This window comes from Leptonychotes weddellii, chromosome 15 (genome assembly GCF_054177405.1).
Source record: "Leptonychotes weddellii isolate Sample4059 chromosome 15, ASM5417740v2, whole genome shotgun sequence".
NCBI classification, from domain to species: Eukaryota; Metazoa; Chordata; class Mammalia; order Carnivora; family Phocidae; genus Leptonychotes; species Leptonychotes weddellii.
Genome location: NC_138383.1, coordinates 47,391,339 through 47,418,347, shown reverse-complemented (window position 1 = coordinate 47,418,347; position 27,009 = coordinate 47,391,339). Strand labels below are relative to the sequence as shown.

The 27,009-nt window shown below is 41.8% G+C and overlaps 1 protein-coding gene across 1 annotated transcript; it reads right to left on the bottom strand.

The window, feature by feature from the left end:
* On the bottom strand, nt 1-27,009 carry LOC102728971 (myosin-8; the record flags this gene model as incomplete). The annotated part of the gene is made up of 36 exons (XM_081806007.1): nt 1-276; nt 1,324-1,419; nt 1,994-2,098; nt 2,283-2,453; nt 2,544-2,669; nt 3,643-3,846; nt 4,752-5,060; nt 5,914-6,038; nt 6,136-6,301; nt 6,385-6,568; nt 7,642-7,838; nt 7,963-8,081; nt 8,450-8,576; nt 8,992-9,381; nt 9,470-9,560; nt 9,642-9,787; nt 9,868-10,044; nt 10,138-10,380; nt 12,807-13,062; nt 14,530-14,666; nt 14,970-15,093; nt 15,449-15,566; nt 15,647-15,734; nt 17,335-17,402; nt 17,513-17,822; nt 19,091-19,261; nt 20,566-20,715; nt 20,806-20,924; nt 22,114-22,252; nt 22,430-22,533; nt 22,634-22,732; nt 23,830-23,893; nt 24,026-24,118; nt 24,201-24,315; nt 24,412-24,439; nt 26,841-27,009. Coding segments are annotated over 36 exons (5,478 nt in total), but the record flags the coding sequence as incomplete, so codon positions are not given.

The window sequence follows — 27,009 nt, the reverse complement described above, 5'->3', positions numbered from 1 at the left end:
TTAATTTATAAGTTTACTAGAGTTTTTATTTACTCAACATTAAGAGAAAAATAAACCTCATAAGTGGCCCAGAATAGCACATTTTGTGCATTTCTTCAGCCCCTTGGCAGCATCAGGCAGATGTGTTCACTCTGCACTGACTTTCGTGTGAACCTCCCGGCTCTTCGCCCGCAGCTTGTTGACCTGGGACTCGGCAATGTCAGCCCGTTCCTCAGCCTCCTCTAGCTCGTGCTGGAGCTTGCGGAATTTAGCAAGGTTAGTGTTGGATTGTTCCTCCTAAGAGGAAAGATAAAATTGTGAGAATTAGACTTTGTGGTTCTCACTGCGCTTGTCACCAAACAGGATTATTTCCTCAACTCAGATATGTCCTTCTTATGGTGTTTGCCATGTCTGACTTTAAATCTGGACAGAACTTGTGACTTCAGTTGTGTATTTTTTTTTTTCACTCTAATGAATGAAAAAAGAAACACTTTTAGAGTGGAAGGACAACCTTAGTGTGTCAAACTCATGTGTACATGAAATCTATTTGTGATGCATGGACTGGGTAGAAAGAAGGAAGAGAGCCATGTACCCTGACAGAGTTTAGTAAGTAAATACAAGGTCAAATTTCAACTTTGAGACAACCTCACTTAACAAGTTTTGTCATATATTTTGACTCTGGTATACAGAGAAAGGGAAAAAGTGGGTCTGAGAAGAAGCATGCATCTGTTGGTTTTACTTATTACCATTTGAGCCTTTCCCTTCCTTCTTCCCTCTCCTAACTTACTGTCTACTTCCGACCTACCACATTGTGTCTGGAAGAATGGGGAACAATCAGGAAAAGAGAGGCTGGAGAATCTTCCAGCATGTCCTTATTTGCCACAGTACATGTGGAGAGGTGAGCCCCTGATGATACTGTTAGTATATGAAGGAGTCAGCTGGGGTAAAAGATTTATGTTTGGCTCTTGAGAACACTTGATTTTGTGCATTTCTAGAGGGAGAGGAGTATTTATCATGGACTACAGTTGTGATAGTATAGTCTTTGCAGCTATCAAGGTAGGTTACTGTTTTTTTCCCCCAACCCTTACAAAATGCTTAATAATAAAAACATCTCCTCTTAAAGTCTTATTCTGTAATCAGGATTTGGAGGTAAATTCATGTTTATAATATCTCTCTTAAAATATGAGTGGTATATTAATTGAATTTAAATTAAAAAACAAAACAATTAAAAAATATGAGTGGCATATTCTTACTGTGCTTTTTTTCTCGTTGACACATTGTCTTAATATACTTTCTATCCCAAAAGAAGTTTTCTTCCTCCCTCAAGGGCTTAAAGATACTCACAGCCTCCTCAGCTTGTCTCTTGTATGATTTCACCTTCGCCTGTAATTTATCTACCAATTCCTGCAACCTGAGAACATTCTTGCGGTCTTCCTCTGTCTGGGGGTTTGAAAAAATAGTCTGCATTCAGTACAATGAAATGAGCCTCCTACAAGGGGTAAAATAAACCACTTTGTTATGATGGCAGGTGGGCCTGGGGTTAAGTTGGTCAACTCTGAGCCTTTCTCCATAGTATTAACAGTAGCCGTTCTTGCTAAATGTTCACTCTGTGCAGGTGCTGTGTTAGGGAATTCTACACATCTTCTGTGATTCTTGCCTCCCTACTCCGGAGAGTACATGCTGTTACTCTGTTTTATAGGGAATGAAACTAAGGTTTAGAGTGTTAAGTAACGTACCCACGTTCAAAAATTAAGAGGGACCAAATTAAGACTAATACCCAGTTTATCTGGCTTTAAAACCTGTATCCTTTTCTCTGGTATGCTATTTTCTAAAGACTTCCATGCCTTTCCTAGCTTAGGAAAGGGTCTGAGATAAACAATTTTATCATTTGCCCCTTATATTTATATATCGAGTTCAGGTGGATCTGTTTGTGAGCACCACATAAACAGTTAACAGATTGTCAGTTTCCCTTTGGGCAGGAAGTCTGGATTTTCTAGAAAGTTATTCCCTTTACCTGGTAGGTGAGTTCCTTTACTCTTCTCTCATGTTTCCGCAAACCTTTAACAGCCTCAGCATTACGTTTCTGCTCACTTTCAACCTCTCCTTCAAGCTCACGTACCTACAACCAAGAAAGATATGTACACAGCCAGTCTTGGGGGATATTAATTAGCTCAGGACCTGCTGAAGATATTGGGCGGATGTCCTCAGCCTCAGGACAAAGATGGGCATCAATATGTAGAGAGAGAAAGATAGAGGGAGTGCCCTTTTCCCCTTCCCAGATTCAGAGAGATTGAGAGACCCACCCTGGCCTCCAGTTTCTGGATCTGCTTCTTCCCACCCTTCAGGGCCAGCTGCTCAGCCTCATCCAGACGGTGCTGCAGGTCCTTCACCGTCTGCTCCATGTTCTTCTTCATGCGCTCCAGGTGGGCGCTGGTGTCCTGCTCCTTCTTCAGCTCCTCAGCCATCATGGCTGCCTATTTAGAAAATACACCAAGATAATAAGGAAACCTAGTAATGGCAGGCAACACACGTGTATCAGAAAAACCAGTGCTTAGCTTGCTCACATCAGTGATGGCCTTCTTGGCCTTCTCTTCTGCATTGTGTGATTCTTGAATGACTTCTTCCACTTCACTCTGGAGTTGTGAAACATCATTTTCCAATTTCTTCTTGGTGTTGATCAGGCTGGTGTTCTGTTAAAAGTAGTCAATGGAAATTTATAAGACCTGTTATTTGCCAACGTAGGATTTTACAGATGTCTTACTTGTTGGCTTGTGCAGGGGACCTGATGGCAACAGTTTACTCAAGTTTAAATATTTGTCCAGTGCAAAATATTAATCATTTGAAAGGTTGGAACAGCCCCCCCCCCACTGTCTCAGTGTCTAATTTATGCATAAGGACTTTTGGGATTTGAGAATGCCTATATTAATTAATTGCTCTTTCAATTATATTTCAATTAGACATTACTAGTATTCTATCCTTAAAAGGTTGGAAATAATAGAAAATAATTGATTCTTTTTGTGAGTGCCTGGCATTGGGAGTTTTTCAGTTAGAAAGGATCTATTCTCTGTTAACTTTCATGGTTTGCTCCCTGGGGGAATACTGAATTAGTTTTAAGAAAACATTTTATTAAAATTTTAACCCAGTGCTTCTCAAAGGGAATCAACACTGCCTCAACGGGTATTTGGAAACCTTTGGAGGTAGGTATTTTTGCTTGTTAAAATGACTACCTGGTGTTACTGCATTTAATGTCCAGGCAGATCAGCAGTGTCCTGCAAGACTCACGGACAGTAAACACAATGCTAAATGTGTGGACTCCTGATGAGAAATACTACGTGGCACATTTTTGGATTCTGGAGTTAACAAATCATCTTTATTCAAGTTTATTCTGTATCATGGTTTTCAAAACCTAAAGAGCCAAACTTTATCTTTAAATAAAACTCTCTCCTTTTTTGGGTAGAAAATCTTAAAAAAGATGTATAGGAACACACACCAAAAAATTGCCTACAATCCCATCTTTCCAAGATAACTGCAGTTAATATTTTAGAGCATATCCCCCATCCTTTTTTTTATATACACATATTTATATAAATGGAGTATTTCTATACTATAATTCTCATCCATCACTTAACAGTACACCAGCATTTGTCTGATGGGGGGTCTTACCTGGGTGTGCAGGAGCTGGACCCTCTCACTGGCATCCAGGAGCTCCTGTTCTGCGATTTTCCTGCTCCTCTCCGTCTGCTCCAGAGTGACCCGCAGCTCCTCGATCTCAGCCTGCAGCAGGTTGGCTCTGCGCTCCACCATGGCCAGCTGTTCCTTCAGGTCCTCCTGGCCCCGGAGAGCGTCATCCAGATGTAGCTGGGTGTCCTGTTAAGTAAAAAACAAAACAAAACAAAACAAAAAACAAAACAACACAAAACCTTAGACACTCTGAAGAGGATGTGAACATCCCAGGAGGCGAACTGGAAGAATGTCCTGGTGCCAGGAGCAGGAAGTGACAGGCCTGTCATTTGAATGAGTGTGCAAATGGTGATGTCACCACCTTAGGTGAGCGAGAATGATCAGGAGACAGAGTCTCATTCTATTTATGCCATTAACTGGTTATTTTTTCATGTGCAAGTAACTAATGTCACTTATAGAGCATTTTCCATATGCTCTCCGTAGTACCTGACATCTGTTATCTCATTTGATTCTCACAGGAACCCTGTGAAGTGGGTAGTTTCATTCTTTTTTTTTTAAAGATTTTATTTATTTGAGAGAGAGAGAATGAGAGACAGAGAGCACGAGAGGGAAGAGGGCAGAGGGAGAAGCAGACCCCCTGCTGAGCAGGGAGCCCGATGAGGGACTCGATCCCGGGACTCCAGGATCATGACCTGAGCCGAAGGCAGTCGCTTAACCAGCTGAGCCACCCAGGCGCCCTGGGTAGTTTGATTCTTATTTTGTAGAAGCAGCAGCAGAGGTTCTGAGAGGTTAAATCATTTGCCTAAAATCAGGCAGCCAGTAAGTAACACAACTAAGGCTCAGCCTCAGGCTTATTGGTACCAAAGTCTTGTACTTTCTCTCATATCAAAGCTTATCTCTGGGTTTCTGTTTGTTCTTTTATATAGCATTTCTGTAAAAATATATTCTATGCATATTTAATTTAGCTGTCTCCATACTGTGAGCTGTATAATTTGTTAAGTGAAAAAACTGGATTGTTTAACACGAAGATGTTTTGCTGAATGGAGGACAGGTCACTTCCCTGACTTAGCTGTTTATGTGGACCCGTTTACCTTCAAGATGCCTTGGGTGTTCCTGTAGTTCCTCAAACTCTCTGCAGCCAAGCGGTTGGTGTGGTTCAGCTGGATTTCCATCTCATTGAGGTCTCCTTCCATCTTCTTCTTGACTCTGAGAGCATCATTCCTGCTCCTGATCTCAGCATCCAGGGTGCTCTGCATCGACTCCACCACTCTGATGTGGTTTCTCTTCAGCTGGTCTATTTCCTCATCCTTTTCAGCAATTTTCCTGTCAACTTCAGACTTGACTTGGTTCAACTCCAGCTGGATGCGCAGGATCTTTCCCTCTTCATGTTCAAGAGATGCCTTAACAAAACAGTGATCAATTAATAATGGAAAATAACTTGAATATTTGGAGTGTATTCCCTTGTGAGCCAAATTCTTACTAACATCAGTTTGTCTGATTTTACAAAGTACAATACAACAGTTCCAGGAGCCTGTTAGGTAAATCATTTTTTTTCTTGTTTATTCAGTCATAGATTATATAGGGCAGCTCTGTAATAAAGGTGCTTTATAAAGTATGAAGTGCTATGTAAGTATTATTCATGTGAGTACTAACAAAACTTATAGTTAAACTCATGTAGTAAGCATGAACTCTCAGTCTGTTTTATACATTAAAATGTTTGTAGAAATTCTCAATTTAAAAACATTTTTCTGATTACAAAATATACAGTGTAGAACATGGGGCAATGTATAAAAACAAAGAAAAACCTCCTATTGTGCACCCCATCCAAAGATGACCATTTAAATGTGGTACATTTTTTCTAGACTTTTTCCTACTTATATATATATTTTTGCATCATGAAATTATATATATTTATGTGTGTTTGCTTTAAAATTATTGTCTACCATAAATATTTCCCCATATTATATTTAATGGTCATATACAGTTGCAGCATATGAATTTTCCATAGTTAGCTTCATCTTTTTCTTGGATTGGACATCTTTGTGCTTAAAGATTTACCTCCATTTGAGATAATTTTCTTGAGGTAGATTCTTATAGAATTGATGGGTCATAGTATTACATTTTTAAGGCTTGTCCTTCATAAAGGCTGTACAAGTTCATATTCTCACAAGCTCTGTAATAATGGATCCATCACCTACTTTGAGTGTTTTCACCCATGTCTTTGATTTTCCCGAACAACATAATAATATGTACCTCTGCTTCCTCTAAGGCAGCCTGAATGTCACATTTCTCTTGTTCCACTTGCTTCTTTATTTTCTCCAATTCATGGATTTGCTTCCCTCCCTCAGCAATCTGCTCAGTGAGGTCAGAAATCTCCTCTGTGGGTGAACAGATAAGGGAGGGGTGGTCAGACTCATGCAACATGGAAGGGTCTTGCCAGGGCTGTTGGAGGTATGGAAGTTCAAGAGCACTCACGCTGCAAGTTCTTGTTCTCCCGCTTTAGGGTTTCCACTTGATCCAGGGATTCCTCATAGGCATTCTTGACCTTGAACAGCTCAGTGCTGAGCGCACGGGCCTCCTTCTGGGAGGCCTCAAGTTCAGCCTGAGTTTCCTCATACTTCTGTTTCCACTCTGCCAGGACCTGAAAAGCAGCAAGTTGTCAGCCGCTGCAAGGAGAAAGGGAGACCCAGTAAACATTGATGAAGTTTAAGCAGGCCGGGCCACCTTGTCGAAGTTCCTCTGCTTCTTGTCCAGGGCGGCGCAGGCCGCGTTGGTTCTCTCCACGTCCAGCATGAGGTCCTCCACCTCATTCTGGAGCCGCTGCTTTGTCTTCTCAAGGGAAGCGCATTTTGCGTTCACGGCTTCTACGTGCTCCTCGGCTTCTTGCAGATGCTGGGCCAGCTTCTTCCTGAAATGTTAGCCAGGCAGTTAAGGAGAGTGCTCTGGAACAGGGGCAAGCAATAACATCCTTTGACAGTTCTGCTTCTATAATGGCAGATAAGATATGGTTATCCAAACTGTGGCAGCCAGAGCTGCTTTCTCCGTTGGTCCTGCATGAAAAGGTCCAAAGTGGTGGGCACCTGAATTCAGTTCTTAGAGGCTGCTGTTAGTGCTCCGTTGTATGTGTCTTACTATATAAATAATTCGGGGTTTTCAGGACTTTTGATTGAGTTGCAGAAAATGATTATCCAGGACAATTTTATTGATTGATTTATATATCTCATCTCATTCCAAAAAGGATTTGAGGCTAACTAGATATTTTATTGGGCAAAAATGTACTGAGCATATTCATTTGCTTTCTCAGACTTTTCTTTCATTTTATGTACTTTTTCCCTAAAGAAAAGTAGTTTCTTTTCATATATATTTGGAGTTCTCACCAGAGAAAGAAATTGATGGATAAATCAGGACAGTTTAAGCAAGGCGGGTTTTCTTTTTTCCTTCTGAATCACGTACATTCTTCATTCCCCATTGTGTGCCAACTCTACATCTTTATGGTACGGAAAAGCCTTTCGCCCTGAAGCCCAAGAAGATCTACTTTGGTCTATACACAGGCTAAGGCTTTATTTTATTTAGACCAACCCTGGACATTATGTACAGTTTGGTGGCCTCTAGCATGAGTTTGAAGAGCTGTATCTTCCTACTGCAGTACTTAAGAAGGTGGGCTCTGGAATCAGAATATCTGATTCTATCCTAGCTGTACTATCTATTAATCGTGTGCCCTTGGGTTTGTTGGTTAACCTCTCACAGCCTGTTTCCTCATCTGTAACATTGGGATAAAACATGACGTTGCTATGAAAACGAAATGAGCTAATGTGTATTTATAGTACTTGACGTGTAGCGTGTGCGCTCAGTAAATTTAGTGTCTGCTATTACTATTACGTTACCATCATCAACGTCATCATCATAGTGTTTCTGGGAGTTGCTGAGTTGTGCACCTAGGAAACCATGTCCTCTTCCTCCCCCAGTGTTCACAGCCCGTACTTGGCCTCCTCCAGCTCCTCTGTGCGCTGGATGGCGTCCGTCTCGTATTTGGTCCTCCACTGGGACACCTCGCTGTTGGCCTTGGACAGCGCCCTCTGCAGCTCGGCCTTGGATTCCTGCTCCTCCTCATACTGTTCCCGCAGCAGGTCACAGTCGTGGCGGGAGGACTGCAGGGCATGGGCCAGGGCGTTCTTGGCCTGCAGAAGGACTAGTTCAGTGACTTAAATTCATTTATTCAGTGACACATAATTTACATACCCAGAGTAGAACGTAACTGGACATGCTTGGATTTACTCAGCCAAGATCTTTGGTAAAACTCACTTTAGTTTCTTCCTCCAGCTGACGTTTCAGCTCCTCGATCTGCTGCGTAGATGCTTGTTTGCTTCTTGAAAGCTGAGAGACTAAAGCATCTTTCTCATCTAATTGTCGGGAATATTCACCTAGGAATAATAGAAGTAAATGAATTGGTTAATGGCATAGAAATAAGCTTAAGCTCTCATATATATATATATATATATATATATATATAAAACTATATACTTATATATATATAAAATATATTTTATTTGCTTCTAAATATGAGTATAGAACTGGTTAGAACTGGAGGCAAAAAGCAGAAATGCCACAGAAGTGTAACAAGTAAACTATTCTTCCAGTTCTTGCTTTGCATTCTTTCTGACCTGCTCAGCAGAGTCTACCAGTTTGTTTATTCCCCTCTAAGATGGGAGGGAATAGTGCTATTTCTCCAGAACCTCTGGAATCACTTTTATCTAGTATGTAGTTTCAGGGCCCAGAGAAAGGTCCTCACCTGCTTCTGTCTGCAGACGTGCTCTCTGAGCCGTCAGGTCATTGATCAGCCGCTGCTTCTCCTCTTCTTTGGTCTTAAGTTCACTCACCTGATCTTCCAGAGTGTGACACATCTTTTCAAGGTTCCCCTACAGGGTATGTGGCAGTGAAAGATGAGACACTGAACGCAGTAAAAAAAAAGTTAAAACTTGAGTCTTCAACTATTTTTAGAGTGAATAAATTCAAGCGTGAGTAGAAAGTTATGGCACCAACTTGATGGGACAGGCTAAGATTCAAGCATGGTGAGTGAGGGATGTCCTGGACGTGGCCATTGTTGGAGCCCGTTCATTTTTTCCAATGATACTGACACTTGCTTAAAGTAGATTTTGAAACAGTCTTAATAGGTCATAAGCAAGCACTAACAAAAATGAAGTAGAATGGAATATATTATAATAGGAAATATTAGATTAGTGCTATAAACTGCCAGAAACAGTGTTTAGTGACAGAACAATGAGTGTTCTATCAGGTTATTAATGAACATCATTTAGAGTTGGTATTGGGTACCTTTGCTTTGGAAATGGCCTCTGCATTACTGGCAAGGTCATCGATCTCCATCTTCAGTTCGCTCTTCTCCTTCTCCAGCTTCTGCTTGACCCTCTGCAGGTTGTCTATCTGCTCCCCGAGCTCGGCCACGCTGTCCGCGTGCTTCTTCTGGAGTGCGGCCGCTGTGGCTTCGTGCTGTAGGGTGGCCTCCTCCAGATCCCGGCGAAGTTTCTGGAGCTCAGCCTCGCGCTTCTTGTTCATCTCAATCTGGGCAGAAGTGGCCCCGCCGGCTTCTTCCAGGCGCTCGCTGATCTCCTCCAGTTCCCGGGAGAGATCAGAACGCTGCTTCTCTGCTTTGGCCTGGGAGGCCCGCTCTGCCTCAATTTCCTCCTCCAGCTCCTCGATGCGGGCCTGGGAGTGACACATCAACATTAACATAAACTCATCTCAATCTCAGGGTTTTTGGGGTACAGAAAAAAATGAAGGTGAGATGGTTCACCTGCAGCTCTTTGATCTTCTTCTGTAGTTGAATTTCTCCTGCCTGCTCATCTTCAATTTTGCTTAGCAGATTGCTGATTTCAAATTCTTTCCTGTAGACAGAAGAATAAGATATATTAGTACTCATGAATTGAAAGATGATATCACATGGAATTTTTTTCTGGAGTTCCTACTTTTTGAGTTTCTCATCAAGTTGCTGCTTGTCATTTTCTACATCCATTGTGGATTCTTGGGCCAATTTTAGGTCACCCTCCAGTTTCCTCTTTGCCCTTTCTAGATCCATTCGAAGTTTCTTTTCTTGCTCTAGAGACCCTTCAAGCTAACGAGAAAGGAAAATATGTTAAACATTGAAAGTGTGTTTAAAAAAATCCTTCAAATGGATATCAAAAACACACTTACGTCATCCACTTGCTGCTCTAGCTTGGTTTTAGCTTTGGTCAGGGTGTTGACTTTGTCTTCTTCTGTCTGCAGATCATCCAGGGTCTGCTGGTGGGCCTCTTGGAGGGCCTTCTTCTCCTTGGTCAACTTTGCGATGGTTTCGTCCAGGCCTGCCATCTCTTCTGTGAGGTTTTTCACCTTGAAAAATTAAAAAGAGAAATGATAGCTGTGCTAAAGCATCTCAGTAGGGTGGCAGAACCTCTATATGGTGGAATAGAATATGATTCCTACCTTGTTCTCCGTGGCATGCTTCTCCTTTTCAACCTTGGCCAGGGTCAGCTCAAGGTCGTCAATGTCTTTCTTGAGCTCTGAACACTCGTCCTCCAGTTTCCTCTTCTTGGCCGTCAGCTCGGCGTTGATCTCCTCCTCATCCTCTGCTCTCTCGGTCACCTCCTTGATCTTGGCCTCCAGCTGGATTTTGTTTTTAATCAGTTGCTCACACCTTTCCTCTGCATCAGCCAAGGCGTCAGCTTCCTGTGGAGAGATTCATTAAGGTCTTTAGAGAGTTTGTTACGATTTTGAACTTGTTCTTTGCACAAAATAGTAGCGTTTGCTGACTTCTGGTGACTTTTTCAGTGTGAATATAAATTAAACTTAATTGAACATTATTATGTGGCCTGGAGAAATGGATCTAATTAAAAGCAAGACTATAGACTTAGAAGCAAATTAATCTGAAAAATGATTGGATTGAATCAGTCGACTATAAAGTAGTGTCTAGAAGAGTGATAGGCCACAGGAAGCCTGAGGTCTTGTCTCAACATTGTCTCCATATGGATGAATGTAGGCAAATTTATTTTATTCCTTTATCCTCAGTTTTCTCATATGTAGTTGAGGGGGTGGGAATAAATGATCACTAGGAACATTTCAGCTGTGATAGTCAAAGATTTTTTTTTTAAAGATCTTATTTGTCAGAGAGAGAGCACAAGCAGGGGAAGTGGCAGGCAGAGGGAGAAGCAGGCTCCCCACTGAGCAGGGAGCCTGACACGGGACTCGATCCCAGGACCCTGGGATCATGACCTGAGCCGAAGGCAGACACTTAACTGACTGAGCCACCCAGGCGTCCCCAAAGATTCTGACTTAGATTGGTTAGATTTGGTTTTGATCATTCCCTGTTCATTTCAAGCAACTAGTTGTTAGACTGAATTTAAAAAGGAAAGGAAAAAGAACTTAAATAATTTTATGCCTGTGAATACATTTCCATGCACCATTTGTTATACACTCACAACCTTCCTGATAGTCCATAGCAGTGCTGTAAATGTCCACAGTTTTCATTTGTATTTTAAGGATCACCTATTAGTCTCAACGTGAATTTTAGAATACACAAGAATGTGTAATTTTGAGGCATTACATAGCTCCATACAGTTTCTATGAGTGACTGAAGAACTCAGATAAAAATCAGCTCAGCCTTATTAGATTACTCTGGCCTGGGGAATTTCTTTAACTTTTCAGTCAGTGTTTGTTTTGTTCATAGCTTATGTTTTTTAAATGCTTAAATGGATGATAATGGGGACTTCCCAGGGTTCCTTTGCTTTTATTTTTAATAGTGATGTATTCAGTCAGTGTTTACACACTGACTGATGATAAGAACTGTGAAGGGACGCTAGGCTGAAGTGGTTGTTGGTTGTGTGTTTTGGGAAAATGTAACCTTCACATAAGTGAAGGTATCAGAAGGGAAAGTTGAAAATAGCTTAAAGATTTTAGGAAGACTATCCCTTTCACAGGTTTCTTCATGACACTGGTGGGCTTTTGGACCATGGAAATGGGAGGTTATGCTTGGACAGAGCACTGGTCCAGACTATCCCCCACCCTGATTACAACTTCTTCCCGAGCTAGTAAACAGAAGCCTTAAGAACTCGGGATGTCTGTCAAAGGAAGAATCACAGAGGGAACTTGGCTCTACTTTACACTCTGGTTGCTCAGCTCACATAACTGCAAACAGATTTATTGAGCTAAATCTCAGGGGTAAGGATGGAGAGAAATAAGAATAAGGGGCACCTGCACCTCAGTGTTTATAGCAGCAATGTCCACAATAGCCAAACTGTGGAAAGAGCCTAGATGTCCTTCAACAGATGGATAAAGAAGATGTGGTACATATATACAATGGAATATTATTCAGCCCTCAGAAAGGATGAATACCCAACTTTTACATCAACATGGATGGGACTGGAGGAGATTATGCTGAGTGAAATAAGTGAATCAGAGAAAGACAATTATCATATGGTTTCACGCATATGTGGAATATAAAAAAAAAGTGCAGAGGATGATAGGGGAAGGGAGGGGAAACTGAACGGGAAGAAATCAGAGAGGGAGACAAACCATGAGAGACTCTTAACTATAGGAAACAAACAGGGTTGCTGGAGGGGAGAGGAGTGGGGGGATGGGGTAACTGGGTGATGGGCATTAAAGAGGGCACCTTATGTGATGAGCACTGGGTGTTATATGCAACTGATGAATCACTGAATTCTACCTCTGAAACTAATGAAATACTATATGTCGGCTAATTGAATTAAAAAAGAATAATGGTCTTTCTTTAATTTCAATACAATCTCAGACTTGCGTTCAGAGAATAGGACGATCCTTGTAAGGCTGGGATGAAGCATGCAAGGCAAATGGGTAAGATATCTGGCTGCGATCTGGGGCATCGCCTTTAAACTGCTTCCTTCATGGCTGCTAGATTTGTGATATTATTGAATATGTTCTTCAGTCCTCCCTTTTCCATTTGTAATTCAGAAGTCATTGTGTGTATCTTCCTCATAGGACTATGGAAAGATACGTGAAATACTAAAAAAAGTAATTTGAGATTTTTCTTTTTCAAGACAAGGCTCTTTGTAAATCCGAAGTATGTATGCCTTCTAGAAACGCTTCAGTAACATGTTGCATTCAGAATACAGAATACTCACAGATTGAACCTGGAGCTGCAGGTCATTTTTCTCTTTTAAGAGAGTGACCATTTTTTCCTCCAGTTCCTTCCTTTTTGCCTCTGACTTGGCGAGCTCATCTTTGGTTTTCTGAAACTCTTCCTTCATGGTGGCCATCTCCTTCTCGGTCTCCGCGCTCTTGAGGAGAGGCTTGATCTTGAAGAAGAGTTTCATCCAGGGCCAGTGCTTGACGTTCATGAACGCACGTACATTGTACTGGATGCAGAAAAGGGCTTCTCTGAAATGACGTAAAAATATCAGTGTAGATCGATTCAATAGGGGCAGTGTTATTGTTGGCGTTTTTTTTTTACACACAAGTTCCCCTTGTGATGCTCCCCCAGGTGTAAATGATATATCAGATTTTGTATATGTTAACTGCAGGCTTTATAGAGACACAGACACACTCATAGTAGTGCTCAGTGTAACCACTTTGCTAATGTGTACTGCTCATATTGAGTAATTTTGTGTTCTCAAGACCCTCATCACACTAGCAAAGGTGCAGACTTAGAGTGGGAATACTTTGCACGTATGAGAAACACAAACCAATTTAAGATCATTTGAGATATTACAATATTGGTGATTTGGGAGTGGACGTGGCATTTGTGAGTTGGTTGTGCTGTGGGCTGTTGGCCTACAGAGTGAGCTGTGAGATGACACTGGGTGCTTTCTGATTTGCCCCACTGGAGGAATTTAGGATTTAGCACATCTTTCTTGGAGCCTTTCGTCTTAGTTTGATTAACACTGAATTACCCACTCGTAAACTTTTGTTAGCTTTTTCACATAACGTACTGGCTTTCCTCAGATTATTTCAAATGCCTCATTCTTATTTGCTTAATTAGATTGTTAATATCTACAGGTGATTTAGCATGCATTGAGCACACAAATTTGTTTTATCTAAGTACAATTTTTAAATAGTAATAAAAGATGCTCCTTCTGCAAAGTGTAGCACTAGACTAGCAAGGTTTGCTGTATGCCTCTTCAAGCTTATTAAAATGTAAATTCTCTTTCTGTATAGGTCCAAATTACAAGAACCATGACTCTGAGAAGGCAAATACCATGACACAAACCATAATGTAAACACATGGGGAGGATTTGGGAACACTTATAATACAAATCCAAATAAGCACAGAGGAGCAAAATGAATGCAAAATGTGTGTGTGTGTGTGTGTGTGTGTGTCGGGGGGGGCAGGGAGTGCATCAGTGCTGGGTAGATAGAGCTGGATGAGGCTCATTGGAGAAAGGAAAAGTGCAAGTTCTGAATTGGTAAATAGGTAAATTAGGATGAGGGGGAAGGGCTGGGGCAAACATGAAAACAGGAGATAAGCAAATTGTTCAGGCCGGCTGGAAAAGGCTGTGTGGCTGGGAATGACAGATGTACTGGGGAATACAGAGAGCCTTGACAGCTACGCAAGGCAACACGGATTTGTCATGGGAGGCCAGGGGGAGCCACAGACCGAGCTACAGCATGATGAAAACTGTGCTTATTGCAAATTATTCTGGCAGCTCTATTTGAGGGGGATGGACAGGGAGAAACTGGAGGGAGTGCAAGTATGAGGGGTTAAGCAAAGGCGGATATGTTGTAGGAGTGAATTCTGAACTGCACGAGAAGCATGTATTAGCCACAAAATGAGTGTTAATAAATGAGAAAGGCTGAGTGATAGTCCCAAAGGGACCTTACAGTTCGGATAATCTGCACTGTTGTTACCTCCTTTGCAACATCTTCTGATATTCAGCCCTCATTAGGAATCCCCTGCAGACAGCTTGAGTTCTTGTTATAATCTGGGCCAACTTTTCATCTCTCATTTCTTCCAGAAGACCCAGAAGGCCAGCTTTGAAGAAAACCTGGGAAAAAGGAGAATCCCGGGCACCTGGGTGGCTCAGTTGGTTAAGTGACTGCCTTCGGCTCAGGTCATGATCCCGGAGTCCCGGGATCGAGTCCCGCATCGGGCTCCCTGCTCGGTGGGGGGTCTGCTTCCCTCTCTGCCCTCTTCCCTCTCGTGCTCTCTGTCTCTCATTCTCTCTCTCTCAAATAAATAAATAAAATCTTTAAAAAAAAAAAAGGAGAATCCGAGTCTTCCCCGTGGTACAGGAGACACAGAAATGGCAGAACAGTGTGGATCAGGTAGGAATAAATGACAGCTATACCTTGGTATGTCCAAATTTATACTGGGTGTGATCAATATCAATAGAGGCAAGAAGTTTCTCAGAAGCCTTCTTGCTGTCGATGAACTGTCCTTCTGGAATAGCACTTGCATTTAAAACTTTGTATCTGTTCAGTCAAACAAAGAAAAGAATGATTAGGGCCGTATGATTATATGGGGAAACCAAATGACCCCAAAAATCTGAGAGAAAAAGTAAAAGTAGAAAATCCAGCTGTCCTTTAAGTTCAGATAGTAAAACAGTATGATTTTTCTGTAGTCTAATGCATGTGTCCTTCCTATTTGTAAGAAATACCACCTCTTCGAACTATTACCCTGTCCTGCTACCACAAGACTATATTATTTGACTTCTTAATTTTACAGTATTTACCAAACAGGGCACATGAAGTGTGATGAACAGAGGACAACAATTAAGATGATAAAATGTTCACACCATTCAGTGAAATACAACAAAGAGAGACTGGCCTTTGTTTAAAATCCCCATAAAGGATCCTGCTTGGGAACCCCTTCCTGCAGATGCGGATCCCTTCCAGCACACCGTTACACCGCAGCTGGTGCAGGACAAGTTCATGCTCCATGGCCCCTGAGAGGAAGAATGCATGCCTTATTTCATGGTCTAAAGCAAACACCCTGGAGCTTGTTTGGGCATCAGAAGGGTCTTACCTGGAGTCTTGGTTTCATTGGGGATAATGCACCGTACAAAGTGGGGGTGAGTGCTCCTCAGGTTGGTCATTAGTTTATTTAGATTTTCCTAGAAAACCAGACAGAAGGGACTTGATGAGAAAGTTTTATCTCAGATTGCTTTTTTGTAATTATTTGGAGTGAACCTAGGCACTCCTTTAACTGTTAGGTATAAGCCTCTGAGGCTTCAGTTGCTCTGTATTTTTAAGGTCTCCAGAGTTCTAGCCTGCCAAATAACCACAAGGCCAAAGTGCTGGGAAGAAATGCAGCTCTCCAAGGTATTCATTTATAACAACTAGGATCTATTCTATAAACAAACTGCAAATCTCATAGCCTTAATGCACAGGAATTGTTCTCAACTGGGAATTAGAAGACAAAAGACTGTGGTCTCATTCTGCCACTAATGAGCTGCTTGACTCTGTAAAATCCCATTCGTCTCTCTGGGCCTTAATCTGAAAAGAGTTGAGATTACCTCTAAAGCCTCTTCCATCTGTCTCAGTGCTAGTAATTTTCACAGTTGTAGTTTACACTGGGAACCTAGGTTAGCCCTTGTCCCACCTTTGCTGTTCCTTCCTCGAGGTTATTATTATTCCTGGGACCTGTGACTTCTTGTTTGTACTGTTTTCCTTTTTTTTTTTGAAGAGTCTAAAATCATGCTACTACATAATCTTGTGTGGGTGGATCTTGGGTGCCTGGGAATGATCCACAGCCTGAAGCATCTGGGGGGCGTTATTCCAGAAATAGAGTAGTTGCTTATGACCGATGATGTTGTTTTACTCATTTGTAGAAAACTCACATGTAAATATTTCTCAATATTTCTTAGGTATAGTCTTTGGGAAGGCAGAGTTGCTTTTTTTTTCTTTCTTTCATATCTCAGTTAACTATTAGGAAACAAAATAAGTACTGTGGTCTTCTAATCTTGAAGACATGTACAAGGATAAGTTGATGAAGCAAGAGCCTACTTGGTGAGATAATGCAAATTGGTAGTGAGAAAGAAAAAGAACAGGCCAGTTTTCCTGTTTCAGTCACAGGTTATATCCTTTAAAAGGAATGAGACTTAGCCATACAGATTCTGACAAAGCAGCTGTGAGTCTAGACATTTCACACACTTCCCTTTGGAAGAGTCCGTTGTTAAGCTACCTAACAAAATCACATGATTTGTAGTAAAATTATTTGTTATTTTAATCTTAAGAGATATTTTCTAGCTCAATCATTCATGTAAATCACTAGGCTTGATTTTAGATGATTTTCAGCCATTACAAAAAATTACATCCTCAGAGGACAGAGATGTGTATTGAGGGAAGGATGTGCTAAAGAGTATGTCTTTAAAGAGGAACTCAGGAGCATTCTCAAAGGGCAACATTAGTAGAATAAAGATAACAGCTTTCCTTAGGGACAGCTTTGAAGTTCGGCTATGCTTCTTTAAAAATCAGCCTAATTACATAGTAAGAAAGCTTCTAATGATATTTTGGCATTCCTGAACACATCAGATGATCATAATGAAGAATAATGGGTAGAGCATCTCACCCTGTAAGAGAAGTGTTGCTTGGTTCTACCATGATAAGAGTGAATATTTGAACATTCTGTTCTCTCCTAATTTATTCTAAACCCTGTAATTATGATAATTCATAGAAACCGAATAGAGTTTTTGGGTGAAATTTGTACTTTACCCTGAAAAGGGCTGACACAGTCTGGAACGAAGAGCCCTTCTTCTTAGCGCCTTTCTTTGCGCCACTATCTGAGGTAGAAAGAAAAACCCATCAGTTAGAACAGAATCCTAGAGGCTGGAATGTTATCTGAACATTTTGTGGGAATGGGCTTGATTTAGATTAAGGGCACAGAAAGTACCTGCTTCAGCACTAGCGTAGGTGGAAAAGAGACTGGCCAGAGTCTTCATCGCAGACTTCTGGTACAGCCCGACCACGGTCTCATTCAGGGGGTCCTTGTTCTTGTCCAGCCAGCCACCAATGTTGTAGTCCACGGTGCCGGCGTAGTGGATCAGAGAGAAGTGCGCCTCAGGCTTGCCTTTTACAACCTTGGGCTTCTGGAAGTTGGCCGACTTGCCCAGGTGTTGGTCATACAGCTTGTTCTTGAAGGAGGTGTCTGTGGCCTTGGGGAACATGCACTCCTCTTCCAGGATAGAGAAGATGCCCAGTGGCTGAATTCAGAAAGGTGGACATTAGCCTCAACGTATCTTTCCCAAAAGATGCAAACATGGTGGCTGTATTTGTATCTGATTGAATGATCAGAACTGCCAAGTAAATATGTATATAAAGTAAACCAGGGTCATAGCTCACAAAGAAATCCTTTTGTTATCACTGGAGTGACTTTCCCACCATTCCTTGTCATATCCAGTCCATAGCAACACTTTCAGTTAAAAGAATGGCAGAATACAAACTTCAAATGTCAGTCAGCACAACATGTGTGGGCAGTTTGTTAAAGTGTTCTGTATTATCACACTTTTTGCCTATTTATTAAATTAATCTACTGTCACTATTTTATTTTATTATGAAAAGGATTTACTGACTTAAGAGTGATATTTACTTTATATGCAGTAGTTTAGTAGTATACATATTCCAAACTTATTTAAACATTTTCTGTATTTAATCTCCTTAAAGTTGGATTATGGAAAAGCGTAAGCAATTAGACTTCTTGACTTCCATACAGATTATCTTTCATAGAGGTCCTAGCTGGGTTACATGTGTACTAATTTTTATCTAGAAAAGAGATTTATTTATGTGGCTGACGTCTTGGATCATAATGGAGATAGATTCAGAACTAGTGAGGTAGTTCTGCTGGTGGAGCAGATCGTCTCAATTGAGTTTTCAGTGCTGCTTTAAAATCAGATTTGAGTTGCTGTTAGAACAAAACTGGCTAGAACAGAATGAAACTAAACACTCTGATCCTCCTTATGTAGAAGTTGAAAAGAGGAAGTTAGTTTTAAACAGTAATTCTATTTGTTCTGATACCCGTCTATCTAAGGTCACAGTGATACTTTCTAGAATTGCTTCAGACACTTGGGAAAGTTATCCTTGCAGCCTGCCTTTCTTTAGAAGTCAAACAGACTGGGGTGCCAGGGCGGCTCTGTTGGTTAAGTGTACGATTCTTGATTTCAGCTCAGGTTTTGGTCTTAGGATTGTAAATTCAAGCCCTGAGTTGGGCTGCATGCTGGGCATGGAGCCTACTTAACAAAACAGATAAGAAAGTCAAACAGACCGGGGCGCCTGGGTGGCTCAGTTGGTTAAGCGACTGCCTTCAGCTCAGGTCATGATCCTGGAGTCCCTGGATCGAGTCCCGCATCGGGCTCCCTGCTTGGCAGGGAGTCTGCTTCTCCCTCTGACCCTCCTCCCTCTCATGCTCTCTGTCTCTCATTCTCTCTCTCTCAAATAAATAAATAAAATCTTTAAAAAAGAAAGTCAAACAGACCTTCTCGATGAGCTCGATGCAGGCAGCTAGGTCCATCCCAAAGTCGATGAACTCCCACTCGATGCCCTCCTTCTTGTACTCCTCCTGCTCCAGCACGAACATGTGGTGGTTGAAGAACTGTTGCAGCTTCTCGTTGGTGAAGTTGATGCACAGCTGCTCCAGGCTGTTGAACTGCATAAAACAAAATTTTCAACATTAAATGGATTTTTTAGCAGTAAAATTCATTACTGAAAAATTCTTTTATTGAAAAATATGAAATACAGTAATGAAATAAAATTTAAACTAATTGTTCTTTCAGAAGTCTCAAGGAAAAAAAACGATCATTTTTTTTTGACATGAGCCTTTATTATGAATTCTGGGCATTATTTAAAGGCACAGGTATCAATTATACGCAAGACTTCTGGTAAGATCTACCCCTTCCCAGCTCTAAGATTGCATAGCAAAAGCATACATTAAAAGTACAACCATGGTCCCCATGAGTTATGGTTTGGATTTAAGGGTGAAAGTAATTTATTGGAAAGTTTCACTTCTTTTACCACCCCACTCTCCAATTCAGGATAAAGTTTACATTTTCACTCTTGGCTGTCACATAAGAAAAGCTTCTCCTAAGACCTTTTAGTTGATGTACAAAGTGGAATAATAGGCAAGTTTGTCTCGTCTTCATATCAAACATCTGGCAAATTCCCTTTGCCAGGTCTGTGAAAGTAGGGACCTGACGTGGTGTAGTAATTGATGATCTGAAAGAGTCTTTGTAATAATTTACACCCGCATTTTACACATGATGCAGCTGATACCCCAGAGGTGAAATAGTACGTGTCAGATGAACTTGGAACAGGAGAGACCATGACCTGTGTGCTTTCTCCTCTATGGGAGATGCCCTGTCTACACGTCTGGGTTCTTGTCCTGGCTTTGCCTTAGATGGTTGTGGGATCTTTAGCAAGGGTTTTCATTTTCCTGCATCTCTGTTTCTCCACATGTAATTAATAGTAATATTCGTTACCCTTTCATGGGTTGTTTTGAAGATTAAATGAGGTAACATTTTGAAGTGCTTAGTGGAGTGCCAGAAATACCCTCACTCCTCCACAAATGCCAGTTATGGTTATCATTACATTTCTGGTATTGCCTAGATATGGGGGAGGTAGTTCCTGTTCTGGGTGCAGTGTTGGAGGAAGCAATGTGGACACTGTAAATGTACAGGAATTCCTCGTATGTCAGAGCCCACGTTGTTTTTCTCTCACTTTTTGTTTTGTTTTTTTTTTTAAATATTTTATTTATTTGACAGAGAGAGACACAGCGAGAGAGGGAACACAAGCAGGGGGAGTGGGAGAGGGAGAAGCAGGCTTCCTGCCGAGCAGGGAGCCCGATGCGGGGCTCGATCCCAGGACCCTGGGATCATGACCTGAGCCGAAGGCCGACGCTTAACGACTGAGCCACCCAGGCGCCCGTCACTTTTTGTTAATAAGAAGACAACTCACGTCAAAGATCTCAAAGCCAGCGATGTCCAAGACCCCGATGAAGTACTGTCTGGGCTGCTTGGTGTCCAGCTGCTGGTTGATGCGGGTGACCATCCACAGGAACATCTTCTCGTAGACGGCCTTGGCCAGGGCGCCCACCGCGTTGTACACCTTCGTGGACAGAGTAGTGATTGTTGATGCTGCTGAAGACATGCTGTGAAGGCCTGGGATGGGTGTCATTCAATGAGGTCATGCACTCACCTGCTGCACAGTCTGGCCTTTGGTGACATACTCGTTGCCGACCTTGACCCTGGGGTAGCAGAGGGCTTTGAGCAGGTCAGCAGAGTTCAGACTCTGGAGATAGGCTGCCTTGTCAGCAACTGCAGAGTCACAATTCAAGAAATGTTGTTTAATGGTGGATATCCCCTTTTACCTAATTTTTCTATTTTTCTCCAATCCATTCTCTTTATTATTTAAATAAAAAGCTTTAAGTAATTCTATAGAAGGTCAGATGAGGTTCCCCGTACATTAGAGCTCATACTTGCTAATAAATAGTCAGTTACACTGGTCTTTGGGGATTATTGCAAGTAGCTTTTGAGAAATTCATCAAGAGTTAACGTGTCCAGTGTTTATGGCAACACTTTATGTAAGCAAAGGCCATGGTGCCTGCTCTTAAGGCAGACACATTAGGTGTGGTTGGAGGGAAAAGATAAATACATCGTAATATTTGCTGTTAGGGAGAGATAGAAGTCCCAATATTTGGATCCTTATTTCAGTTTTGCTCCTCCCAAGTTAAACCCACTTGTTCAGTTTCATTATCTGAAAATGTAGGTATTAAATTTCACTATGTGCCCCCTCCGGAGTCTCTTTCTGAAATTGTGCCAAGGACTGTAACGTAAATGCCACAGGTCAGGTACCACAGTAACTGCTGAAAAGTTCAGAGGAGGGAGAGAATCTTACAGGCTGGGGGGTGGGGGTCAGAAAGGCTTCAAAGAGCAGACAACTTTAGCTTCCTTGGTAGGTCCTTTATGTTCTGCACATGGAATACAGGACTTTCTTTCTCAGTTCTTTTTTTATCTGACTGCCTAGAGTGCCTGCGGGTTTATATATAGACAGAGCACACATGTGCACAGATGTCTAGGGACACCCTTCGCCCCCAGCTTTGTGCTGGGCAGCTCCTGTCTTGCCAGCCACTAGTTCACCTAGCTAGTGCTGAAGGAGGCTCACGTGCCAGGTTGGCTCGCGTACACAGGCACCGTTGCCACGGTAGAGCGGGAGCACTGTGCCATCTCTTTCTCTCTCTCACGATCTGGCCCCGGTTGTGCTTTTTAGATATGTCTTTATAAGCGCCTATTAGGGTTCGTTTTAACTTATTTGGGCTGCTTAGAAATGATGGAGATTTGGACACACAAGGGAGGAAGGGGGGTGAGGAAAGTGTGCGGTGTGTGTAGATAATGTATATGCTCTTCAGAAGTTCAGCTATGATGGAGATGTGAGTTTAGAATAGGCTTTTTTTTTTTTTTCTGCCATATTCTTTAATTCAGACCCAGAAGGAGGTTCATCTGGTACCTTCGGTGCCATCTGGCTCGGCCTGCTCCTCCCGCTGCTTCTGCTTGAACTTCATGTTCCCATAATGCATCACAGCTCCTGTGAGCTTGTAGATGGAGACTTTCTCTTCAGGAGTGAAGCCCAGGATGTCAATGGCACTCTTCCAGGAGAAATGACAGAACAAAGATTAGGGCAGAAGAGACTAACTTATTTTGGAGGATTTATACTGTGTCCTAGGGTAACCACACCTACAGTGGGCTGTTCCTGCACATAATGGAATTTTTTTTACAGTGTGTGTGTGTGTGTGTGTGTGTGTGTGTGTGTGTGTGTGACTTACATCTGTGGCCATCAGCTCTTCTTGGTCATCAATGCTGGCGACCGTGATTTCCCCTTGACTGACGAAGGCATAGTCATATGGGTTGGTGGTGATCAGGAGCATTTCTGGGTACATATAATTCAGGGTATACATTTACATTAGAAATTGTTAATAAAAATATTAATGTTCATCTATAAATTTAATGTTCATCTATAAATTCCTTACCAATCAGATCTGGCTTCTTATTGGAAGTGATCTGATAAAAAATATGGTAGCTTCTTTCTGCCTTCAGCTGGAAAGTAACTCTGGACTTTTCTAGAAGATCTGGAAATAGAAATAGATATTAAATTAGAAAAAAAATCAATGCTGCTGAAATACACACACACACACTTTAGATGGGGGAGAGGGAGGGAGGGAAGGGAGTGAGGTGGGACGAGGGGCAGAGGGAGAGGGAGAAAGAGAATCTTTTTTTTTTTTTTAAGATTATTTATTTATTTGAGAAAGAGAGAATGAGAGACAGAGAGCACAAGAGGGAAGAGGGTCAGAGGGAGAACCAGACTCCCTGCTGAGCAGGGAGCCCGATGTGGGACTCGATCCCGGGACTCCAGGATCATGACCTGAGCTGAAGGCAGTCGCTTAACCAACTGAGCCACCCAGGCTCCCCGAAAAAGAGAATCTTAAGCAGGCTCCACACTCAGTGCAGAGCCTGTCATGGGGCTCGACCTCATGACTCTGAGATCACGACCTGAGCCAAAATCAAGAGTTGCATGTTCAACCAACTGAGCCACCCTGGCACCCCAATGCTGCTGAAATATTAAATGAACCTCAGTGTCTTTGCTGAGACTGGGAACATTACATTAGACTCCATTGAGATTTCTGCCTGATATATTGATCCTCTTGGTGCTGGATATAAGAATTCCAAATACATATGGTAACTGCCTAAGTTTCTTACTATCTAAGAGTAGAGACTGAAACCTATCTGCTCTAGTAAAAATAAGCTTTTAATATGGGGGACCTGTGACTTCTGTATTATTATTGATCTGTAATATGTCCTCCTTCCTCACGTCACCTGAGACTTTGTGGTGAGTGGTTACTTAGAAACACCTACCAAAGCTCAGATGAAGAGCAAGTCACAGAGAAATATTGTAAACCTATAGGTAACTCATAGGAACCTGAAGTAGCCCAAGTGTTTGTCCTGGAAAAAATACCAAAGTTGCTTCTGTGGCAGGAATTTCAGAATGTGCTCCAGAACCGCCAGTCTCCATTGAGGTTGATGGAGCACACAGTGGATTTATGGATAAGTCTGGCATTAGCTCATGGGCAACACTGGCAGCAGGCTCAGCACACGCCAAGTGTTCCTGAATATCCTGCACATGAAATCACTCGTCTGTCTTTTGATTTTTGGTGGTCCTGTTACTCACATGTTTCAATATCTGCAGAAGCTAGCTTCCCTGTGGTACCAAAGTGGATTCGAATGAATTTACCCTTGAAAAGAGAAAGATTATTTAGTATTGAAAAGTTGAAGCACACAGAAGGATGCAATCGAAATGATAATTCAGACGTGCTTTTTCTAGCATGGAAGGACCGAGAAGACCCCTCTGTGACCAGGAGACTTACAAAGCGAGAGGAGTTGTCATTCCTCACAGTCTTGGCATTGCCAAAGGCCTCCAGTAGGGGGTTGGCGCTGATGATTTGATCTTCAAGGGTCCCCTGCAAAGGCAAGAGCGGTCCTCACCTTTGGGGCTCCAGAATTCCTCAGCCCCAAGAGTCTTGAGTCTGACCCCAGACCTACCCGCATTTTGCCAGAGGTAGCTTCCTCCTTCTTCTTCTCCCCAGTGACTGCAATTGTTGCAAAGTACTGGATGACACGCTTGGTGTTCACAGTCTTCCCTGCACCAGATTCTCCGCTGTCAAACAGAGACCAGAGAAAAGATCAGAACTACTACAGCTCATGTTGTCTATGTCTAAGACAATCAAAACCAGAGAAGGGAAGAATCACGTACGTGATCAAGATGGACTGGTTCTCACGATCTGTGAAAGAGAAATCAAGACCAGCAGTTAAAAAAGAAAAAGAACATTTGATATAAAGATTATTGAGTCAGTTTAGATCAAACAGAGCTTGTTCTTTTAATATTTGCAAGATGTCACTTATGATTTTGATTTTGTGATTAGTCCCCCAAGAGTACTTGGCTCTTGGAGTAAAATTTGTGACAATGAGAGGCAAGCAATCATCTGTTTCCTTTTGTATCTTATTAATTTTAAAAACTTTGTGATGATAAATTTCAAACAGATACCAAGTAGAGACAATAACATAGAGAGCCCCCATGTCTCCATCATACAGCTTCAACAGTTATCATCACTTGGCCAATTTTATATCCTCTATACTCCTGTCCCATTCTTCCTGGATTATTTTAAAGAAAATCCCAGGCATCCTATAATGTCATCTATCAATAATTCAGTAAGAATTAATAGAATTTTGAAGTCATGAGGGATCTTAGAAAAATTCCCGAGGCCAACTTATTTAACAGATAAAGAAGCTGAGACCCAGAGAGGAATCAGTGACTTTTTGAATAATAATTACAGAGCTTGTTAATAAGGTCAAAGGTATTCAGGTCTTCTGACTGCCACTTTATGTATTTTTCTGCTACCTGGCCTCCTCCCAGCTATTGATATGACTAATTTGACTGCTGGTAACACTAAATAGGAAAGGGATCTGGAATTGTAAATATGTTCATTTAGTCTTATATTCCTTTTAATTTTATGTACATTTCTAAATAATAAAAACGGACATTGTCACTAGTTATATGACTGGTATGTTGGATTTATACCAATTTTCTGATATGTTAAATCTCCAGTTCTATTTGAGTGGATTCTCAAATCTAAAAATCTATCAGAGAAATAGATACAAATCTGGATGTTATTTCGATGTGCATATAGACTTTAGAGAACTTCAGAGTTCTCTTCAGAGCAGTAGATACAGATTTTAGAACATAGTCAAATTGATTTTTTTTCCAGTAGCAGACAAATTATGAAAGATCATATCACATCTCATGGGAGCACTGATAAGAAAAGTTCTGGTCTCTTTTGGCGATGCTAAAATAACATGAACCAGGTCAAATGCCACAGTTTAGCATGGTTTTATATGCAAATCACGTTTGGGAGCCATAAGTGATCTTGAATTTGGAGCAGCCCCAAAGCTTGGGGAGTGGAGACCTTGGCATAGAGGTGGTGGTATACAAAGCAGAGTAAGTGCAGCTGCTGAGTATTAAACCCTCCGAAACAAGCCAGCCTTTGGATCATTTCTGGAAGGTAGCTAGCTTCTGCTGACGACCAAAGAACAGTTTACTGGCATGAAATCCTTGTGGAATTGCTGGCCAATTTGTAATGGAAGATTCCTATTTTATTCCTTTCTCTTCTCTCCTCCTTTAACAGACAACTTAAAAACAAGTTCAGCAACACAAACAAAAACCAAAAAAGAACAAAACCCTCTCAGTTTCCAAAACCCTATGGAACAACAGGAAACTCTGGAATTCAGAATATATCCAAAGGCAGTACATTTGGTGTGTGAAAATAAAAGGTTTAAATGCTGTACTTGGGCCTTGGGCCTGTAATGCATATCAGAGCTGTTTGTTTATGCTTTGATAAGACAGGAATAACAGACTTTGATAGGATTTCAAAAATATTTTCAGAGGAAGAGGTATTTCTAATAGGAAAATGCTTCAGAATCTTCGGGAGGAAAGTGGTAGCTCTTTCTTTCTTTTTTTTTTTTTTTTAAAGATTTTATTTATTTATTTGACAGAGACATAGAGAACACAAGTAGGCAGAGGGAGAGGGAGAAGCAGGCTCCCCGCAGAGCAGGGAGCCCGATGCGGGACTCGATCCCAGGACTCTGGGATCATGACCTGAGCCGAAGGCAGCCGCTTAACCGACTGAGCCACCCAGGCGCCCTGGTAGCTCTTTCTTTACATGTGTTCTACCCCAAATGCTGGCACTATTAGCTGTGTCGTTTAACGATAAAGATAAGAATTACAAAGCTTTCCAGCTGTAGCTGGTAACTATTTTCCTTGATTGCTGTGGATGTGCTTCTTTTAAAATAATTGATTTGAACTTTTCTTCTGTTGAATCAGAAATGAAAACCTATGGGAAATCGGCAGACGCGTTTACAGAGGTCTGCTAATTGTTTCCGCCTGGCTTCCGCTTACTAGCTGGGTTAGCTTGGGCAGGTCAGTGAGCTCAACCAGCTTCCCTTTCCTCTCTCTAAAATGGGGATGGCTGCTGGGAAGCATATATGACACTGGAGCTCTGGAAGTTCCTTGAATACAGTGAAGCCCCATGTGGCTGCAATGTATTATTATAATCAGGGCCCAGACGGAGGCTGCTTGTTAAAGGTTCTGTTTCTGCATTTTTGCACATAAATAGTTGTGTCACTCACCTGTCAGCATGAACTGATAGGCGTTGTCAGAGATGGAGAAGATGTGGGGCGGGGCCTCCTGGCGCTTCTTGCCTCGGTAGGCGGCCACCACCTCGGGGTTGTACACCGGCAGCCACTTGTAGGGGTTCACGGTGACGCAGAAGAGGCCCGAGTAGGTCTGAGAAAACCA